We start from the raw sequence: 14,135 nt of genomic DNA, 5'->3' as shown, positions 1-14,135 counted from the left end.
CTAAAAGTCGTATCAGGTCACCTCAGTATGTACTATTTTATGCTAGATGACAATCCTGAACAAAAGAGCTCTTGTTGCTTCAATGTATTTAAGTGAAAGTCATTCTTACGTGCGACTTGAGCAATGGCATTTTCGTCTAGCATCATCTCTGCAATTCCCTCTTCATCCATATCGATTTCATCCACGTACACCATTTCTGTCAAAGCTCGTGTTTTCAGGCTCCAGGCAGCCTGAACAAGGATAAAGTAAAAAGTAAAATGTCTTAAAGACACCAAGTAAATAATCTAATCAACAAATTTGCCTTTTAAAAAATTATTATTCCCTTCACAGTTTTAATAGGCTTGAATAAGGTATTGACTTAAACAGCTGGGTATATCCATCAATTGCCTGATGGAGGTGGAAAGAGACCTGAGACTTTAGACAACCCATTTGGAGTGGAACAGCTATAGTCACTCAAATTGAAGGATGGAATTTCACACCTCATGAAAAGCTATGACTAATTTAGGTCACAGGCAACTCTCTGAGATGTTGTGCTTTTGAAGAAATCCCCAGCTACCAGTGCCATTCAAAACCCACTGCTGACAGACACCTTATTTAAACTGGGATGGGAGAGGAAGGTAAGTAAACCATTGTAATGCAAAGTAATGCCCTTCCCAGGCATCTGTAGAGAAAGAAGGGAAATCCTTTAACTGGCAGTTAAAGATACAGTATATTACTATCCACAAGCAACAGTCTTTAGAAAGATAATCTAAAACTCCTTTGTTCAAAGCATCAGCTGTAAAAAATGTGTAAATGTATAGATCAAGCATCGCAGATTGTGAGATTATTGGAGTACTTGTTACTGAACTGAACCGACAAATTACAACATCATATGTTTTAGAGGATTATATGAGCAGTGTGGAAAGGCAAGCATAATTCTAGTCGATGTGACAAACTTTGTGTAGACTACAGAGGGACCAAATCAATGGGGAAAAGAAAAAACGGTGGCAGCCATACAGAAGTACCGACGAAATAAGTGCAGATTCAACCACTCCTATAACTTAATATGCCTGTAATGTACTCATAGAGCTGGCATGATAAAGGAAGCCACAAGACCAATCCCTGATCTTCATTCAGATATTGAACAGATCATCATAAATTTTCCAGAGTAAAAATCACTGCCAAAACAATTAGATTTGTTTCTTTTCTGACAGGGGGTACAGCAGTCTGGTGGGAAAGCATGTTTAATATTTGCTAAGGAGACATTTCAAAACAGAAACAGACTGATGCTACCTTAATAGAATTAAAGGTCAAAGACATGGAAACATTTTCTTTAAATAAGAGGTAGGACAAGATCTGGACCTCAGGCTTATTTAATAATTTAAGTAATCACTTAATTGAACACTTCTCATCATTATGTCTCAGACCATCCCTTCCTCTACACTTCCTTCATATTTCTATGCAACATTACAACTATCATAAAGAAAGTATATCTAAAAATGTTGAAATATTTAACTCTCCTTTTTAAAAGTGCTTTCTTCCAAGCAAAAGCAAAGGAGGGATTTAGCCAGCCAGTTCAACCACAATTAGAAACCTTTGTTTAAGTATGAAGAGAGGAACAGGGCAGGATGATTTGAATCTAGGCCAGACAGACATAATCCAGATCTGCTTTATTATCTTTCAGTTTCTTCTTATGTAGTAGGGTGACAACCTTTAATTAGCATTGAGATTTGCAGTTAGATGTTCAACACCCTTAACTGTTTTTCATTATTCTATGGAAGTACTTAGTTTGTCAAATTTTTAACACCTTGACAGTACTCAGCTTTTTTCAAAGACGTATATGTCTGAAGTCAACATAACCATGTCTATATTGGGAATATGCTGAAATTAGAGCTCTCAGCATAGTCAAACACAGGCTGATTTCCTAGTAGAGATAAGAAAAACTGCCCATAGCCTTTCCCTGGGAATTTAAAGTAGCAACTTCTCTACACTAATTGCTAAAACTGGGGTCAGTTCTTAACACAGACATAAGTATATCATTGTGATCTTTCCAATAACAAACATAAGATAATGTGTTTTTAAAACTAACGTCTCTTTGTCATTACTGGACAAGTATCTGTCAAAAAAATAGATTCCACAGACTGCTCTTCCAGTCTTAAACTCCTAGTCTGAGGTTTCACAGCCAACAAAAAATTCAAATATTGCATATTATTCCTTAATTAAACATCAGTCTGTAGATTATTGTCTGCAGCAATGTTTGCTATAGGACTTCTGATCAAAACACCAAGAGAGAGAAAAATGTCAAATTTGTTACTTATACTATAGAAAGATGACCTTTACATTGGGAGACAAGAAAACAATTCAAAATTCCTAACTACTAATTACAAGGCCCATATGAAACAAAAGTATCATTTCACTGCATGCACACAGTTATGCTGAATATCTGAAAAATCAAGGCATGGGAAAAGAAATTAGAAATCTATACTGACACACAAATAGAGAGGGAGATGTAGGAAAATGATCTTTTTTTTCAAAAGAATTAAATGAAATTTCTGACACCCTTTTTATTTATAAAAAATTTGCTTCTTATTCATAAAAAGTCACATAGGACTTTATAAGAACTACGGCATATGGCTATTGTCTTACGTTTTAAAAGAAAACCTGAGATGTACATTTCTCTGTTAAAACATACCCTCCCCAACAAATTTTGATTTCTTTTTTTGTTCATAAAGTAAAGATGTCTTTTATCACGTGAGATGTACAACTCATGCGAGGTTCAAACATTTTCTTAACAGCTCAGTAATTTCAACTTTTGCTGACTTTCTGTAAAGAATTTGTACCAGTAGTCCTGGTATTTCCTATAGCTACTTTATCTTTGTACGAAGCCTACTTTCTGTGTTGCTATTTTTAGCTATCCAGAAAAATTTTAACAATTCTGTTCATAAGAAAGTACACAGTTTTAGTCATTTACTATAGCACAATGCACAGATTTTTTTGCTCATCGAAAATCTGTAAGGTTAATCTGAAACTAATGCAGAAAAACTTCAATTAAAATGAATAAAAGCATCACAAAACTGGAAGAACCACACTGCCAACAGTGAGAGGAAGGCTCACTTATAATCACAAAAAGCCATAAAAATAAATGCACACGTTTCTGAGTAACCACATAACAATATTATTTACACCTCAACTTAGCAAAAGTTTGTCCAAACTGTTGCCTCAGATTTCATTTATATTATCTGCTCTCTCTTTGTGGGATCGATAATTTTGTTTTGTGACAAGCAACATGTCTGGCATTTATGAAGACAACTTGCATTTTTATGAAATGGACACTTAAACAGTAGGAACAAGAATAGGACAGCTCACTTCAGACAACCCACATATTCACAACATAGTAACAGATTTAGCTTACTTAACTCATAATCAGAACAGAATTTCACAATAACTAATAGTAATCAAAGAGGGATGCAATAGCTTAAGTACCATAAATACAGAAATGTGATATAGTATTTCTTAAGAAGTCTAAACTCCAGAAAGAAAAGTGACAGTGTTTTTCACTTAGTTCCCAAGAACTGGTTTTTCACTGAATCACATATCTTCCTCTTGTTCCTGAAAAGTCCAAAAACCAAATTAAAAAAAGATAAAATCTAAATCTAAATGTTTTCTGAATCTGCTAATGCACATTTCTAAGAGATTTCATTCTCCAATAATCCTTTCCATTATCATAAATTTTATTCTGTACACAATGAAAACCCCAGAACGCAACAATTACCTTGTGAAGTGCAATCTTTAAAGTCAAGAAGATACCTGGCAGTATTTCACTGAAACCATTTTGTATGCAAACAACTTGCATGACTTCATCGGAATATAATTGGAGACTTGTAAAATATGTTATTGAGCTATATTTAAAGATGCAATTTCACATTGCATTTAATCTCTTCTGACTCTGGGCTGGAGCCAAAAGATGCCACCACCTGCACATTACTATTCTTCTCATTGCTGTAATCTAGTGCTAATGTGGACAGAGTGAAAACTAATCAATTACTCTCAGTCTTCCATCGCTTATGCAAAGCATCATCATGCAGCTTCAAGACTACCAGACTCTACACAAGGCAGGCAGTGAGACTGAGCTGTAGGAGCAGGAAGGGCATGCGTAACAGCCCACCATTACACTGCATTAAATGAAACATGAAAGTGAGCCCTAAGAGCATAAACATTGTTCTGTCTGTTCTGGCTTTTTCCTAATCTCATCAGCAGATGAAGGTCATTCAGTTCAAGATAGACTGAATTTAGCTTTTAGAAGGCACTAAGCTACTGAACTGCTGAATAAACCTATAGGATATATATGGGAGAAATAAACTTCTATCAAATATAAAAGCTGCCTATTTAAAATACCCCTTATCAAATGTACTGCCTTACCAATGATGAAAACTAAATTTATGCCATTAAGAATTTAACAACAAAATAAGTATTATTCAGTGTATCAAAATTCTTCCTAATGCTTATATCTAATAATTGTATTTATGAAAAGAATTTTACCTGAAATACAGTGTATTCAGAATCAGGCTCCTGAAAAGGGAAGAAACAGAAATTGAGGAATGGTAATGCCAAACAATAAAAAGAACAACAAAAATGGAATTATACTCTGTGACCAACTCATTTTATACAAACATCTTCTCTTTGACACATATACCCAAATTTCCATTTCATTACATTATCCCAACTTACACACACTATGGAGCTAATCAGTGTTTTTCACACTGAATGCAGATTTGCAATAAGTACAATTTTCAGATACCTTTTGCTTTCTTGCTTCTGCTGGATCATGTTGGCCAAATCTTAGAGTAACATTACAGAACTATTAAAGTGAAAAATGGTACATTTTAAAAAAACCAACCAACCAACCAAACTTGGAAGATGTAAGCAAATCTCTCGAAAATGAACCAGATTATCAGGCCATGGGCTTTAGAATGCCTACGTAATAAAATGTATCTTTGTGCATTTTTGTTAGCTGCTGATGGTGATCAAAATGATATCACTGAAGTACATAAAGGAAAATTTCTGCACATATTGGGTTTTTTTTTTTTGTACTTTTATGATGGAAGTGATGTATTTATTGTACTCTGGACAGTAATGCTGTAGGTAGAATAAATGTCAAACTAATGGCTTATTGCACCATCCAGTAAACAAAAGGAAAACTACCAGATGAAGTTTACTACAAGCCAAAAGGCAAGAACTTGTATCTGCTTGAAAACTTGAGGTAAAAGTGAGTAAATACTAACAGGAAATGCAGGTTTATCATCATGTATTGTGCAGTTATCATGTTTATATACTATTTAAACTATCCTTCATGGCTTATGGTGATCACTTCCAGGGACTGGGGATGAATTTTTCCTCTCTAATATATTACTTAGTTTTAGAAGGAAAGACAAGAAAGGTGGGAGATAGATTTTACTTTCTCTAAATCACTAGTAGTCTTTTGTAGCGTCAGATCATTTCTGCTCCTAGAGGCAGTGGAAAATTTCTTATGTATCTGGCCTTGTGTAAAACTATCACAGTTAAGGCAGCTATGTTAGATTGAATACAGAACTTCAGAGTAATTCAGACTAGAAAAAGGACTTCAGGTCTCTAGTCCAAAGCCCAGCTCAAAGCAAGGTCAGCTATGGGGTCAGCTGAGGTTTCTCAGAGCTTTGACCAGTTGTGTCTTGAAAAATTCCAAGGATGGAGACTGCACAATGCCCCTGTGCGACCTGTTCCACTGCCTGACTGCCCTTGCAGAGAAATGTTTTTCCTTATATCATGCCACAGCCTCCGTCATTTCAATTTATGTTTGCTGTCTCTCACTCCATGCACCACTGTGAGGGGACTAGTTCCACCTTCTTGATAACCCCTTCATATGTATTAGAAGGCTGCTATTAGATCACACCAATGTCTCCTCCAAGCTGAACCACTGCCCAGAGTGCTGTTAGCTTCCTTCGCAACCAGGGCACACTGCTGACTCATGTTTCACCAAGAGAATGGCAAGGTCAAGCTCGCTCTTTTTCTCTGTAGTATGAGATATGGTCTACTTCTTTCAATTTGAGCATTTTTACTCAGTAAATTCCATGATGGCAGGGATCTGGAAGACTGGTGATGATCTTCCTTCTGTAGTGTACTGGAATTTCTGTGGCCTTTTAAGGGTCATATTTGGAATCACAAACTTGTTCACTGGTGTCAGAATGCATAACAGTTTATAAATTGAGCATTCTATGTAACTAAATGTTAATTGAGGGATTAATCTCAGCTGTCTGTGATGCACCTGAGCTTGACTAAGGCACTAAAACTGCCTTTATACTTTAGATGTATGATTAAATGAACTCCAAGTTCTTTTATTATGTTGTTTTATTTATAGTATTCCTCTTCTAAAAAATAAACTGTTTCAACCTTCCAAGTAATAAAGAAAGGGACATTGAGATATTTCAGCTTGTATTTTATTCACTTCATTGTGTCCGAGTGTTATACATATGGTGTCGTAGAAAACAGTTTAACAGCAGTAGCTTATCTTCCATACCATATGCGCTACAGTAACTAATGAGGACAAGGTTACAAATATTACATCAACACTAACTCAAAAATGCCTTGATGTTACAGATGTGTAGCTTAGTTTAGGCACTGTTCATCAGTTTAAAAAATAATTTAAAAATAAAACAAATTTGCTTATGTGGAGACATTCATATTAGTAAAAAATGCAGAAATTACATCCCTCATCACTTCGGAGAAAAGTAGAGTTGACCAATAATACTTACTAAAACATTGCTCTGTCATAATAGTAGGTGATAGTACGCATTGTTGATACATCATAATATATTGTTCCAGTTTCTGACAATCAGTAACTTCAGATTTTAAATAACCCTCAAGCAGGTGATAGAACTTTCCTCCCATTAAACCCAAGTCTGGAACAACAAAAACTAACATTAAAATATAATGTATTTTAACATGGGTGGATCCAGCAGTTGCTACTCACACAAGTAAGCCACTGGAACTGGATTCCGAATAAAGATTTCTTTGAGAGGATTAAAAGTGTTGCCCTGTAAGCTCGTATCTCAAAACAAAAGGTCAAATTTATTCTTCATTTACACATATAAGGCTCCTTGAAATTAGTAAGATTGTAAAAACAATGAAGGAAGGATTTAAACCAGATCTCTAAATCCACTGAGGGCATTTTATAATTCAAGTTAATGTGTAAAAGTCAGCTCATTCGAAGACCAAAAATATTTAGAAAAATTAAGTCTTCTGATGTTTATAGACTAGAAGAGAGAATGAAACAAGGTTACATACCTTATATTCTAATAAAGCTTCATTCTACAACTAATTTCAGATAAGTATGATTTAATACATGCAGAATATTAAGATTAGTATATTCTGAAAATGCTCTTCAAAAGATTAAGAGCAGAAACACAGAAAAAACATTACCCAGGAACAATGACTTCACTGTATGTATAACTAATTTTTACATATAAACTTAACAATTACAGTCTCTTGAACCAGTAACTGATTTCAGTTGAAGATGCTTTCTCAAATCAAGTTCCATGTACATAAACATGTCTGTGATAACTTTATTATGACCTTACAAAAACCAGTAGCTGAAAGTTCACCATGGGAGAAGAAAGGACGAATGAACAAAAGCAAATCCTCATAGTCGACCATTAATCAAGTTAAAGGCAGGACATCCACTGTATGTCTATTAATTACATTAGGGAATTTTTTTTTTATTATTGTTAAACTACAGCAGGCCTCATACATCAGTGCTGGTTATTGCCTTGAATCTGACATATGGAAAACAAAGAAGAGTAATCAGATTAGGTAACTAATCAGGATGATCAGCACAAACAGCCTTGGATTGTATTTCCTCTAGGTCATGCTATTACTATAAACATAGAAGACAGTGCCTGTTTGCTTATGTCGTGGTTTAACCCCAGCCAGCAAATAAGCACCACACAGCCACTCACTCACCCTTCCCCCCTCCCAGTGGGATGGGGAGGAGAATCAAAAAAAAAAGTCGCCAGTTGAGATAAGAACAGTTTAATAACTAAAATAAAATAATAAAATTAAAATTATAATAATTGTATTGTAAAGGAATATAATGAAAACGAGAGAGAGAAATAAACCCCCAGAAAAGACAAGTGATGTGCAATGCAATTGCTCACCACCCGCTGACGCCTGAGCAGCGATCCACCCCCCAGCCAACTCCCGCCAGTTTATACACTGAGCATGACATCCTATGGTATGGAATATCCCTTTGGCTAGTTCAGGTCAGCTGTCCTGGCCATGCTCTCTCCCAGCTTCTTGTGCACCTCCTGGCTGGCAGAGCATAAGAAACTGAAAAATCCTTGATTTAGGATAAGATCTACTTAGCAACAACTAAAACATCAGTGTGTCATCAACATTATTCTCACACTAAATCCAAAACACAGCACTGTAACAGCTACTAGGAAGAAAATTAACTCTATCCCAGCTGAAACCAGGACAGCTTACAATAGGAAATAATTAAACTGAACATCAGTGCTCATGTGTTTGTAAGCCCAAATGCTAGTCATAGAAAATATAGATCTTATCTATCCTGAGATAAAATTTTCAGCATAGAAGTAAATTCCATCAATAAAATTTATATTCCTAATTCTTAAATGAAGAGATGGACAGGATATTTTATAGAAAAAATATTTCAGTCTTCCATAAAATCTAACTCAGTAACAGCTAATTATTCTTCTATCAAAATGTTCAGCATATTTTATTCATTAAGAACTCTTCAGGAAAACATAATTGATTTAAAAATGTTTTGATTTCACTGACACGTTCTTTAAGAATTCAAGCTTATAATGGCATAGCATTTAATACTGCTACATAAGAAAATTCCTGATTCATGCACAGCTGGCTAAAAGGTCAATGTGATACCTTAAAAACCTCCTAGGGCTTACCACATCTGGTGACAGAGTTCAAAGAGAGTTCTACACTAATTAAGATAGCTTCTAAGCATATGTACATGTAACTATTGGTTGGATCATCAGTAAACTTATTTTTGAGACCTTCAAATCACCTTTTACCATGTTCTTAAAGGAGAACTTCTTAAAAATCATTATACTTGTAATGAAAACATATTCTCAATACTAAGCTAGATGTACAGGGAGTGGTAAATTAAGAGAAATATCAAGATGTACTGGTCAAGAAAATTTCTAATTACATTTCTAAGTATGACTGGCAAAAACACCTACTTCTAAGGCTATTGTAGAAAGCTGATTTCAGCTGCCCATAGTTTTGTGACAGTGTTGCGGATGCAGTGGAGCAGGAGTGGTGCTATCAGTTAGCAGACCAGCTGACAGATGGGAAAAATGGACAGGCTTTCACACAGGCAAGGTCGTCTCTTTCAGGCATGAAAACGCTCTCAGATTATGCACTGTTAGTCTCTTCCTTTATTTACTTATTGTTACATTACATGTCTTAGAAATGAGAAGGCTAGTTGCCTGAGCATGAAAAAGTTCTGACCTGTAACAGTCACAGCTTAACTCAACCATTCCTGAGCACCTCTTTAAAGGATGCTGTCTCCTGTGGCTTGGTTTGTATCATATCCTAACGCCTGCTGTTCAAAGAACTGAATATCTGAACAGTGACGAAGGCTCCTGTTCTTGTGAGATCCTTCTTTCCCTGGTTGCAGAGGTTGGAAGGCACATGCTTCACAGAATATGGTACAAGAGGATGAGAACAGATGGCATGGTGATTACAGCAGTTGAGTATTCCCTTGTGCTGCACAGCAGCTCATTTAATCCTAACTTTCCATAAATTGTCATTTGTCTGTTTGCTTTCCTCGTGTCCAACATGACCTACCTTGGGCCTGATTTGCAGAAGTGCCCCCAGTTAGGGTTTGACCATTAACGGTTTTAGAATTGCTATGTGCTTTTTAAGCATAATAAGCCACACATATTGGGTCAGGTACCAAAAATGATACATACTTAATTTTAGATGTAGTTCACACAGATGGAAGACAGCACGATTTTCTGGTAGGTGGCTGAAGAAGACAGAATTAAAGTTCAATCAAAATAAAAATATTTAGGAACTACTGATTTTATTAACACACCACCTTCAAAACACAGACTTCAGAAATCAACAGCCAATCTACCTGAAAATGGTTGTGGGTTCTTAATTAACTCAAAAAAAAAAAAAGTAATCTTAGATCACTTTAGATCACTACAGCAATTTAACTGATATGCTACCATTAGAATAAGTACAGAATAATGTAAAATAGTATTAGACTAAGCAAGTCAGGATCATTAAGTAATGTATGTCACTTATTTGAGTTCTAACTACCTCAGTGTTCAGCCTTGGAGATTAGTATCGTTCAAAGGTTTTATAAAAATAACAGTTCTATTAAATGCAAAGTATACATGTTGCAACACATAAACATGATTTTTTCACTCTGTTGTATCAAGTAGGTTCAAAATAGTTTGTAAGGTTTCAACTACATGTAGGACACGTTCCTGAGGCATGTTACTATTTCCTTTACTCTATGCCTGAAGTCTAGCAGGGCAAACGTGACATATTGGTACCTGAAAACAAGCAAGTGTTAGAAAGTAATGAGCTGAAAGTGCAACAACACATCTATGGAAAAGACCTGCAAGGCTTTACAAATGAGAAGCAGAATAATAAAATACAGACTTACATGGACAGATAACCAGCAAAGATTTTGTGTTGATTACAATAAAAAATGTAAAATCTAAAACATCATGAGCACATTGACTGAAGAGAAATGCCATTTCATGATAAGTCTGCAATGAACGTTAAAGCTATATTCTAACTAGATAATTAGAAAATGTTTTACTCGAAGAGATTTCAGGTGTAAGATTTTGTATGTTGAGTTGGTTTGAGTTTGGTTCAAATTGTATTCTTGAAAGTTATTTAACCGATATTCTGGTTTCTCCAACCTGCTGTACCAAAATAAACAGGTGGTATAAATAACGCCAGATCTTTTGTCAGGAGCTGTCTGGACTAACAGAGTGGAATGATGGAAGAGCGAGCTGTGTAGCCGTTACATTACACCATGAAGTACAGTATACTTCATGATCCTTCTGAAGAAACATGCTGAATTGCCACTTAATAACTACCCCTCCATTTATTTATTTATTTTTAAAGTCTCTAAACTGTTACTCCGCTTACACAAAGTACTTATATAGAGTAAAATCCACTTGCTGGTGTCTGCAAACTTGTGATGTGCTTTACCTGAACACTGTTCTATGAAATCTCTTTTCAGAAAAAGACCGACACATAATTCCATGCACTTTTAAAATGTTAAAGATGACTAATTTTTTCCAAGCTAAAGTAGATATATTTTAAAATACTTTTAAAAGTTATTAATTCCTGTTTAAAAAAAGCTTTTAATGAAGGTTCCTCAAGAAGATGGGGCAAGAGCCAAACTAACCACATTTTAAGTTTGCCTCTACAGAAAGCAAAGACATTTCTCTTCCTTCTAAACTTTCAGGTAGCTTTGAAATATGCTGCTGCTGAAGAGTACTTTTTCACACAAAACCGTGAACAGGAATATAGTTCTGAAAGAAACAGACTGAAGTTACAAAGTCCAGTCCTTTGCAGGCAACCATGACCTGGAAGTCTTTTCAAAACACTAATGAAACTTGATCTTAAAATTCAGAGACTTCATATAGGACCTCCTCTAAGAGCTTGTGATTTGATGTGGTGTAGACATGACTTATATCCCCATCCTCCCACTGTTTCTCAAGCATAATTATCTTAAATGTTTTCACCCTTTCATTCTTATAGAAGTTGAAGCTTATAGGCTGGTGTGATCATTTCAAAGATTAAATTAAGTGATCGCTTGTCCCAGCTTTATATAGTATTTGAAAAAACTCTTACATTGCTGGTATGTAAGGTCCTGCTTCTCTAAGAAGAATGTGTAGCTTTATCCAAGACGACTAATTTATATACTTAAATGTTTGCAGCATGTGTGATCAATATTTGGAAGAAAAAAGGAAAACCACATGGGATCTACATCCTCACATTGTTGTTTTGTTATTTTCCTCCTAAACATTTTTCCCAGCCTTGTACACCTTCTATTCCTAACCCCACTTCTGTCTGTTGCAATGTCTTCAACAAGTTCCTCAGTGCTACCAGAAACAGCCCAGCAGAAGTTTGGAGTTGCCAGGTGTAACAAAACAATTTTATACTGGAGTTTCAACACACACTAGAAATGCAGTTGCCTTTTTATTTCCATGTTGAGATCACAGATTGGAAAACATTTTACTAATTAAAGAATTTATAAATGAATAGTAACAGAAGCACTATGATCTTTATGACTTTATTTACTGTTATCTGTACTGTCTCAAGAGTTTCTATCACAAATCAAGTGCTGTATGTCCATATGCAAAGACTGCATGTATTGACACCCAGTAATGTAAATACAGATAAATTATATTGTTCCCAAGACTAATTTTTGAAGGACTTGCACAGAACTAATGCTCAATCCCATTTAGTGTTCAGGATTAATTTTCCAGGAATGTCTTCTCTGCTAAAAAAATTTCTGCTCATGGCTTCTTGTTGGTGCCTTACAGTATATAATATAAACAAGAGCATCTTTTAAGTATCTATCCTAAACCAGTTTAAACAATTACTGTGCTTTACATTTACAGTCACGTGACTGTGCAGCTTTCTTTAAAGACTTTTCCTTCGCGATTAAAAGGGCTGCCTTCAAGATTCTTAAAATATGTGGCTATAGGATACTTTGAAAGACTAATTTACTGTAAAGTATTTATGATGAAGATAAAGCCCATTCAATGACTGTTTTCCAAATATGGCAGTAAAAACACTTACATGCATACAAATGTTAATCCAGAAACAACCCTCTCAAATCCTTCCTTCTTAAGAAGGGTGAGAAAATATGTAGATATTGAACAACACATGCCTAACACTTCCAGAGACTTTGCAGCTGGGAAAAAAAAAGCTAAAAGAGAGGAATGGGAAAGCCTTCTGTCCCGTGGTAATCCTCGTACGTAAGCTGAGCTAAAATAGGTGTCCCTTAACCTTATGAGGTTTAGCCATACAGCAACTGTGATATCTGAATCAATTGGTGTAAAATCAACAGTAACGTCCTTAAGCAGACCTGACTTTTAGTCTTGGCTTTTCCTTCTTTAACTCCGCAAAATCGCGGCTGAGTTACAACTCTTGTTGTGGGGAGTCCCAGCGCTCCGCTGCTGTCATCCCCCGCAGTACAACGCACCTGCGGCACCCCCCGCCGCCGCCCTCGGCTGGGGCTAGGGCTAGGGCGGGCGGGCACAGCCAGGGCATGTCTGCGGAGGAGCCGGCAGCCCCGCACTCACCGCCTCCACTCTCAAGAGAGATTTGGGGAGCTCGGCGAGCAGGCGCGGCCTGGCCCTCCGACCTCCCCCTCCTCCTCCTCCTGCTGGCGGAGCACGGCGCGGCCTTGCCCTCCCCGGCCCCTGCAGCAGGGCGAGCGGCGGTGCCGCGGTGCCAGCCCCGGCGAGCGGCCGGGCCGCTGGGGGAGCGGGGGCCCGGCCCGCTGCCGACCGACACCACTACCTCCCGCCCCGGCCCCCGCTACCTGCTCGCCGGGCGGCCCCTCCAGCAGCTGGGAGCAGAGCTCCGAGCACTGCCGGAACTTCCTCCGCCTGAAGCAGCTCCAGGCCTGGAACAGCGGCTCCAGCCCCATCCCGGCGGCAGGACCGCCGCGGCGGCTCCGGCCGGGCCGCCGGCGCCTCCCGGCCCGCTGCCTGCCGAGCGGGGCCCGGGGCGGAGCGCGGGCGGCCGAGCGGCTGCCACGGAGACGGCAGGCCCCGCCTCGGTCTGGCGGGCCTGCGCGTCGCGCCGGGAGGGCTCGGGGGAGGCGGGCGGCAGCTGGGGGCGGCCTCCGCGGGGTCCCGCGGCCGGTCCCAGCCGGCTCCGGGGCGCCTCGGGGCCCGGAGCTGCGGCCCCCGCTCTTGGGCCGGGCCCCTTCCTGCAAGAGCCTGTCGCAGGCTGATACACCCGTGGCTGAAAGCAGAGTTCGATCTGTAATATTGAGAACGGTAGATTTCAAATAACCCCACAGCTTTTAACTGTGTCCTATTACCGGCTGGCCTGTTATCAAGAGCCGTTTCGAATTGGGACATGTGCCTAAACAA

General features: G+C 38.0%; 1 protein-coding gene across 1 annotated transcript in view; it reads right to left on the bottom strand.

Annotated features, from left to right (window-relative positions):
- Positions 1–13,774, bottom strand: part of TTC8 (tetratricopeptide repeat domain 8) — a 46,308-nt gene extending 32,534 nt beyond the window's left edge. Inside the window, exons 1-3 of the mRNA XM_074868563.1 lie at positions 13,577–13,774; positions 4,519–4,548; positions 110–230 (exon numbers count right to left, since the gene is read on the bottom strand). Coding sequence (XP_074724664.1) covers positions 110–230; positions 4,519–4,548; positions 13,577–13,684 — 259 coding nt within the window. The 5' untranslated portion in view covers positions 13,685–13,774. The remainder of the gene's footprint in view (positions 1–109; positions 231–4,518; positions 4,549–13,576) is intronic.
- Between the last annotated feature and the right edge of the window lie 361 nt (positions 13,775–14,135).

The sequence above is a fragment of the Strix uralensis genome, chromosome 4 (assembly GCF_047716275.1).
Source record: "Strix uralensis isolate ZFMK-TIS-50842 chromosome 4, bStrUra1, whole genome shotgun sequence".
Classification (NCBI taxonomy): domain Eukaryota; kingdom Metazoa; phylum Chordata; class Aves; order Strigiformes; family Strigidae; genus Strix; species Strix uralensis.
The sequence above is the reverse complement of the archived record's forward strand: the minus strand, read 5'-3'. Positions and strand labels throughout refer to the sequence as shown.